We start from the raw sequence: 8,300 nt of genomic DNA, 5'->3' as shown, positions 1-8,300 counted from the left end.
TCATTGGAAAGCTTAAAATCGACACTTTTTGAATCTGTAAATATCACACAAGACCCCCAAAGTAGACTTGTTTCTAGTTTTGTAGTCACCAGTCGCAAATGTTAAAAAAAAAAAAAACATTTTTTTTTAAAATAAAAGTTACATAAGCTACTTTAAAGGCACATGAAAAAACTTAACCATGCAAAAAAGATATACAGAAAAGCCTTACAATGATTTATTTTTACAGCATGTACACATAATAAAAATCAGCACGCAGTCAAAGAAACAAAAGAACATCAGTTTCAGTTTATTGTACAAAAAAACATGAACCATTTTCTTCCAATATGGCTGTGTCTCAATCGTGAAAACATCGTTGCCACGCTTCCTTGTTGTTTTGAAGTTGCTGGGGTTGTTTAGAGCTGGTGACGGGTTACAATGGTTGCATAAATCATCATTGGGTTTTTCAACCAAGACAAAAAACATAACTTTATTAGAAAAAGAGATTGAAAAGGCTTTATATTTATATACAGGGCTTAGGTATTACTGTACATTCCCATAGCAACAATGATAAACAAAATGCAAGAAAATGAATGTAGGACAAAGAATAACAGGCTAAAACCAAAGGTCTTCCCTCTTCATCATAGGAACCCTTCAGGCAGTTACTTCATCAACCAGCGGTGGACTTATCAGCTGAAGTCAGCGATTTTATAGTTTCTGACCGCACCTGAAAAAAGAATATACTATATAAGTACATAGCTATGACAAAATGGGAGTGGTTGATTGATTTGTGCACAAAAAATATTTCAAATCAATAGATTTGACATAAATGATAACTCTTTCCAAAATATTAAAAAAAATGTGTAAAGGGAGCACAGACATGCACACCTTTTTGTCCAGCAGTGTTCCAAACACCCAAATGAAACAACCCTGCAAAAAAGACACAAGGATTTGAGAAAGAGTTTTAAAAAGTAGGGAGTTTTAGAATATCTCTAGATAGTAAACATGTGATTGTTGTTACCTGCAGCGAATTGCACAGGGTAAAAGCAAAATGAATCTCCTTGTGTTGTGGAGCAATTATGGTTCCAATTCCCAAACTCCAAGTCAGTCCAAAAAACGGTGTGAGCACAGCCATACTCCTGGCAATCACCACCAGAACATGCTGCTCTCCTGCCTGGCTGGCATTACTTACTGCTCTTCTGCTCAGCATTTTATAAATCACTACTAGCAGGATGAGGAAGTTTATTGCCACGATCACAAGAGCAGGACCCACAAAGGCCAACAGAGCTTTGGAGTCCTCCCAGTTCAGCCAACAGCCATGGTTTTCTCTGATGTATTTATGTGACGGGACAGTCACTGCCATGGTTGTTACGGCAATGACCAGCGGCGCAGCGTACCCCAGAACAAATCCAATAACCAGCATGGATGTCTTGGACAATCCGCCCTCGAAGACGAAGACGGTGCGGTAGAGCAGCAGCAGGGCTGAGGCCAACATCCAGAAGAACATGGCGAGGTAGAAGAGGTGGATGAAGAAGGTCACGGCTGCACACAGCGCAGGGTTTTTCTTCTTACTGTCGTCTGTAATGTACGCTCCGATGATGAACCAAATGTTTGCGATCAGGAGAGAAACGGCGATGTTGATGATGGAAACGTGACGCAGGAAGGCGGTGGTGTTGGTACTTATTTTTTTCCAAGTGAGAGCTTCAGTGATAAGACATATGACCAAAGAAGCCATAGATATGCCAACTCCAATTATTGTTATGTCATTGATGTTTTCATCCTCAATAATCTCAGGGGACATCAGCATGGAGAAGCAGGTGGTGTGGTTACAGCTGCAGCTGATGGTTTCATTGTTGTGGGACAGCAGAGAGCAGCCCCAGTCGCTCCATCCTCCAAGACCGTCAAAGAGTGTGAAATTCCAGAAAACACACTTTGGGTTTTCCAGGGTGTCATTCAGAATTCCTGATGTTATTGATATATTTCTGATTTTGGCTGCTGTCTTAGCGAGAACAACCTTTCCGTTGATAACCATGGATGATGAGTTGTCTTCATTTCTTGGAGGGAGCACGTTATCCATGGAGGCGAATACGATTGTGGTAATGTATTGACTTCCTCCGCTGGCCTCTGGTATATCTATCTCCACTGAGAAGTTAAAATCATGATGAAAATGGTTTTCAAACATAGTTTTATTCAGTTGAATGAAACTTGTCTCAATGGCGAACGATTCATTGACAAGATTCTCCGATACAGACTCAAAAAGATTCAACAATGCAGAGCTGGTGCTTCGTATTGTGGAGTTGTTGTTTTGGTTTTCTTTGCCGTCTTTTTTGTTGAGAGCATCCCATGATCCCTTTGATCCACTGGACGTGAGTACGCCAGCCGTTTCCAGGATATACTGTTTTTAAAAACAGCAAATAGATATATTAAACCTAAACATGTATATTTTGAAATATGGAGATATTACGTAACATAGACCTTCACCTACCGTTGTTGACTTTTTATTTAGTGGCAAAGTTAACAATGGGGATTTGCTAGCCACATTGTTAAGGATCGTAACAATCGAACTGATCGTGGCTGGAGAAACAGAAACGATCTCAGTGTTGTTGACAGTCACATTTCTGAGTTCCTCCAAGAAATTTGGCAATGATGAGTCGTTTATTGTCTGTTGTAGTTAAATAAATACATTTTTAGTTTTACAGTTAAAGTCATGGTTTGTATTTGTTTAACTTTAGATTATTTCTGATGATAAAACCAAATATAATGCAATACATTAAAAATAAGGTCTTGTTTAATTGTTCTACATTCATGTTTCAATTCAAGTATGAAAAGACAATTGTAGGAAATTCTGAAATTAAACCTGTTTTTTAGAAACACCATCTGATTTTCAGATGTCTGGGGCATCATAATCAAAATGTTAAGCTTTTTGGGGGGTTGTGTGATCATCATAACCAAAAAGTAATTTTCCCATGTATTTTAAATTTGTGATCAGTTTTATGTAAATACAGTTGGTAAAAATTGTACTGAACACATAAATGTTTCTTTTAGGTGAATTTGGCAAAAACACATCACATAAATATTTTGGTCATCCAATCTGATCTGGAACAGGAAATGCTTAATATGATTTAATGTGAGGCAGGAAGAAAAATGGTTCCAAGTATTTTCTTTTTGAAAACTATTTGTAAAGAGGCACAGACATCAGAGATACTTATCAAAAACATGACAGGATGTAATATAATTGATTTTTCTTTACTAAAGTTGAAAATAAAAATACAAATGTTGCATTCTACTGATATCAGAGTCTTTTATATTGTGTTTTGGTGTAATGATAGTAAACATGAGTGAGTTACCTTAGATTTGTCAAGCATCTCCTGAATGGGTGCGAGGACACAGTTGTCCTCCTTTTGTTCATATTTTCCATCTTCATTACAAACTGCTGTCATATTTCCCACCATGCCCTCGCCACAGGGTGCCCACACTTTGTGACCTGCTAATCCAATTCCATATGGAGGCTCTGTACATGTAATATCTAAAGATGAAAGAATATGGTGGGTTGAACCCAAAATTCTGACAAGATAAGATGATTTTGACTTTTTGATTAATAGGCACAAATCACCGTAATGACGGCACGACCCCATCACCACACAATGTTTACTAACTTAGAGGGATGTCACAAGATCTGACAGTTTAGTTATATTTCATTTGACAAGTTTCTGATTATAACATTTCCTAAAATAGAACAAAAAATGCATTTCCTTTTACATTTTCTAAATCAGCTTTACAGCAAACATTACATGTCTAGAATACAGTTGGGCAAAGAAAGTGACAGGTGACAGCCACTCTCAACCAGATGCATTATGGGTTTTAATGTCTGGTGTTATTTCTTTCCAATAGATACGCCATCACACACTCAGGCCTAATTCATTCTGCACTGACTCAGTCTGCTCCACTGTCTGGGTAATGGAAATTTTACTTGGATTCTCTTGGGCGTTCCAGTGCAGCCCAGACTGTGAAGTAGGGACAATAATACTGGGAATCAGTATTATTGTCCCTTTAAATCCATTTAAATCTGGATGGAGGTGAAATACCATCATCAGAAACATAAAATAGGTAAAATCAGAATACCATCGACTTCGTCACATGTATAGATGGATGTGTGTTCGACGTTGCTGTCAAACATCTGGAATAGTTCTCCGATAACGGTGCTTTCCACTAGGATTATTCCATTAAAACACATTAGAGACAGATGTGTGAGTTTGGAAGTTAAATACACATTAAAACATTTTTCTATCAAATTAACTACAAAAAAAATCAGTAAGCCATTATTACCTTTTGAAATAATCTGTAAGAGAAATGAAATATCCACATTAGTCTTCATGTAAAACACTTTGCACATTTTTTTCAACGGTTCTCATGTAGGTGCAATATTATAAAATAGAGATAATAAAGAAATGAATGCATACCTGCCACATGCAGACAGCTCCAATCAGAAACACATACGCTCTGATCCACATTGTCAATCTGATGTAAAAGCACAAAACGCAGTGGCATTAATACAGTCGTATTCAATAAATTTGAAAATACGATGAATACAGTGGTGTGGAAGTTTTCACCCTCTTCCAGATTTCAGTTTTTGTTTTGTCACACTCACTTCAGTGTATCAGAACATCAAACCAATATAACGTAAATATTATCCAATTATAGCAAAAATAATACACATAAACAACATTTTCTGCTGGTACCAACCAAACAATTTTTAATTCGTAAAACTGTAGGATTTAAAGAGGGTGTTCTTTTTACAAACACTGTAAATATAGATGTCAGTTTCATTTAAAGAAATACATTCTTTAAAAAGGAGAAGGTAGTTTCTTTTTTTTAACCAAAAATATACAGTAGATCTATAAAAAATGTGACTATTGTGTAAAAGTCCAATATCTCTAACCAGTCATCTCAGTCATTTTAGAGATGCAGTAGTAAAATGTTTCAAACTTTTATTTTATGCAGTTTCAGTGATTTTGGCTTAAAGGTGCAGAAAAGACAAAAGTCACCGTCTTAGAAAATTACAGTATCACATCAGATCGATTCTCCTCCTGCATGAATTACTGCATCAATGCTCCGTGGCACGGAGGAGATCAGCCTGTGGTTCTGTGTGGGTGGAATGGAAACCCAGGCTGCTTTAATAGCTGCTTTCAGATCATCTTCATCGTTGGGTCCGGTGTCGCTCATCTTCCTCTTGACAACAGCCCAGAGATTCTCTATAGGTTAAAGGTTCGGAGAGTCTGCTGGCCAATCAGCAACAGGAACACCATGGTCACTGAAGCAGCTTTTGGTCCCGTCAGCAGGATTGACTCTGTACTCCAGAAAACCCAGTGGACCAGAACCAGCAGATGACATGGCAGCCCAAACTATCACTGGCTCTGGAGACTTTTCTCTGGAGTCCCTTCTTCACTTTCACTGGAACCTTGATTTCCAAATGAAATGCATAACCTACAGAAGTCCGGACCACTGAGTAGCAGTCCAGGTCTGATGTTGTTTCTGGTTCAGGGGTGGCTTGGTGTGGAGGATGCATAATTTGTAGCCATGTCTATGAGTCTTGATGTACCAACTCTGGCTGCAGTCCACTCCCTGTGAAGCTCCCCTAAATTCTGAAATGGATATTGCTCGACAGTTTCAAGGCTGTTGCAGCTTTTCCTAGCACATTTTTACGATCCACTCAATGTTCTGTTAATATGGTTGGATCTAGAGCTGTGTGAACAGCCAGCTTCTTCAGCTGAACTTTTGTGTCTTGTCCTCCTTGTAATGGGAGTTCATGACTGCCTGATGTCTGTCCAATCAGCAGTCTTCCTTATAAGGGACCATTTAAAGTCTCAGGGAACCTCTGCAGGTGTTCACAGTTAATTAGCTAATTAGAGGGTGACACCAGGATTTTCCACTTCTGATATTTTTCACATTATTCTCATTTTCTGAGACACTGTGAGCCACAACCATCAAAATTACAAGAACCAAAAGCTTTGAAAATTTCACTCTGAGTGATAATTCATTATAATATATGCTTTTCACTTTCTGAGATGACTGGCAGAAAATACTGTATGTTTATACAATATTCTATTTTTTTAAAATGTACTTGTATGCAAAGTAATTTGCTTGGTTTAGTCGATACTTTCTTTGTATAACTCAGCTATGTTGGCTGTTTCTGGTTTGGTTAACATGTTTGGTATGAGGGTTTGGTTTACTGCTGGTTTGGTATGGGGGCGATGAGTCATTTGTTTCAATGTGTTGGTTTTTGTCCATGTTCAGGGTGGCAAAGGAACCTGCTGGCATCAAAAACACACACATCTAGCCACTGTGATCGCTATGTTACATGTGAAATTTTATTTTGTTTTTTATTTTTATGTTTTTCTAAGCAAACTTATTTGCATCACTTTGCATCCAGGTAGGAGCTTTAAAATACTTTAGTTGTACCGTTCATCTCCAGGGAGCTGTGAACTCCTCCAATGTGAAATAAATTTTATAGATATATATTTAAAAAATACTGCATATTCTAAAATACTCTAGGATGGTCAGCTAATATCCAATGATCTTAAGATACAGAGGAGGAAAACATCAGACTAACAGATAATTATAATAGCCTGAAGATGGAAAAAAAAAAAAAAAAAAGAAATCAGTCCCAAGCACAAATCAAACTGCTAAAAAGAAAAGACCTGAAGGCAGAGAGGAAGATCCCAAATTAGCTTCAGACTACATGAAAAAAATGGTCAAAGTTACACCTGAGTTACACATGCAGTTAATATTTCTACACATAGAAAATGTCCTTCAAAAATAACATCTTGAAGGTGTTATTTAAAAAAAAAGATTCTTTAAACAGTGTTTGTAACTCATACTGCATATTTGTAAGATGTTTAAATTCAAATTATGGAAAACAAAAATTGTTTTTTTTGACAGTCTACATGACCTTTTTTTTTCCCAGTCATACATAGGAGATCTCCAATGATAGACTCGCTGCCATGAAGCGTTCTTTCAAACATCTTAGTTGGTCGAGGCACCGGAAGCTTTGAAGACGCTATTTGGCTTTTTCAAACACAAACTTGGCATGATTTTGTTTTGTTTTGTAATATTTTCTGATCTATTACAATGTCTTATGATTTCACACATCTCTGGTATATTCTGATTGTCTCTGGTAGAGAAAGAAACACTTTCCCTTTCAAACTGATACATCAAGTTGGAAGATGTAAACATGAAAGTGAAAAGTTAAGTTGTAAGTAAGAAGAAGCGAGGAGCAGAACTTGAAAAGAAACACAAATGGAGAAAGACGTGGAACCTGGAACTGAGGATGTCCATCCACTGCTGCCATGGTAACAGCTTTTGAAGAGGACAGTGATGTCAGACAGTAATAAATCTGATGACGATGACGATGATGATGATGATGATGATGATGTAGGCTATGAGGGCTTTGATGAACAGGACCAACAGATGGAAAATGTTGGGTTGGGTCTTACAGTAGATTCCTGCACTACATCTGTCATAGCTTCTGTAGCTACTGCAATTAGGTCACGGTTGTATCTTTATTGCATTATGCAAATGTCCGAGGTCAGCATGGTAATTGTGATGGAGACCAGGGGTTCCATCCCATATTAATTATTGATATTATGTTATTTATTTACAGTCCAAATGTGTTTTGTATCAGTTCTTTATTTCAGTTACACTGTGACATTTAGTGAACATTCTTTTTGGGTAGGGAGACTGGTCATCTTTCCTGTTCAGAGAATGTGGGGGGAAAATGTCAGTTTGTTTCTGATTTAGATTGGTTCAATTTGAGTTAATTGTTTGAGTAATTACCTTTCTGGGTGTGTCTCAGCAAGGTGGAGCAGAAAAGGAGACGAATGCACCTGGAGCATACCATCTTCCATTAAGAGGGGTAATACTCTGAGGATTTATATTTAGTTGTATTTACTTTTGATTGACCTTAGATTAGTTTAGTTTTAATAATTTGCATGCATGTAAATATTTGTTGGATCATTTATTGTTTGCTAGGTTTGGGTAAGTAGTGTTTGTTTCTTGTTTGTCTTTTTTTTGATCACCCCTTTACCTGGTTAAGAGTTTGAACTTGCCTCAGGTATGAATGTCAGCTTCTTTGCTTCACTGTGTGAAGGGTGTCGGTGTAATGGTGGCCTGGAGCTCCCAAATAAACCCACCTCAACTACACTCTGTTGCCTCCGCCGGTCAAAGTGACAGTAATGTTAAAAAAAAAAAAAAAAAAAAAAAAATTTGGGATCCCACGGGCATTTCCCCCAAAAAAAAAAAAAAAATTCCCCCTAAAAGTGGGGGGG

The 8,300-nt window shown here is 37.5% G+C and overlaps 1 protein-coding gene across 1 annotated transcript in view; it reads right to left on the bottom strand.

Annotated features, from left to right (window-relative positions):
* Nucleotides 1-314: 314 nt before the first annotated feature.
* LOC106944982 (adhesion G protein-coupled receptor F5-like) overlaps nucleotides 315-8,300 on the bottom strand; it is a 12,334-nt gene continuing 4,348 nt past the window's right edge. The window contains exons 2-9 of the mRNA XM_015028346.1: nucleotides 4,437-4,494; nucleotides 4,303-4,315; nucleotides 4,099-4,185; nucleotides 3,324-3,502; nucleotides 2,462-2,638; nucleotides 998-2,371; nucleotides 865-906; nucleotides 315-703 (exon numbers count right to left, since the gene is read on the bottom strand). Coding sequence (XP_014883832.1) covers nucleotides 647-703; nucleotides 865-906; nucleotides 998-2,371; nucleotides 2,462-2,638; nucleotides 3,324-3,502; nucleotides 4,099-4,185; nucleotides 4,303-4,315; nucleotides 4,437-4,487 — 1,980 coding nt within the window. The 5' untranslated portion in view covers nucleotides 4,488-4,494 and the 3' untranslated portion in view covers nucleotides 315-646. The remainder of the gene's footprint in view (nucleotides 704-864; nucleotides 907-997; nucleotides 2,372-2,461; nucleotides 2,639-3,323; nucleotides 3,503-4,098; nucleotides 4,186-4,302; nucleotides 4,316-4,436; nucleotides 4,495-8,300) is intronic.

Source organism: Poecilia latipinna, unplaced genomic scaffold, assembly GCF_001443285.1.
Source record: "Poecilia latipinna isolate Pla-1442-1.1 unplaced genomic scaffold, P_latipinna-1.0 Scaffold122, whole genome shotgun sequence".
NCBI classification, from domain to species: Eukaryota; Metazoa; Chordata; class Actinopteri; order Cyprinodontiformes; family Poeciliidae; genus Poecilia; species Poecilia latipinna.
Note: the sequence above shows the minus strand (reverse complement) of the source record. Positions and strands in the feature narration are given on the sequence as shown.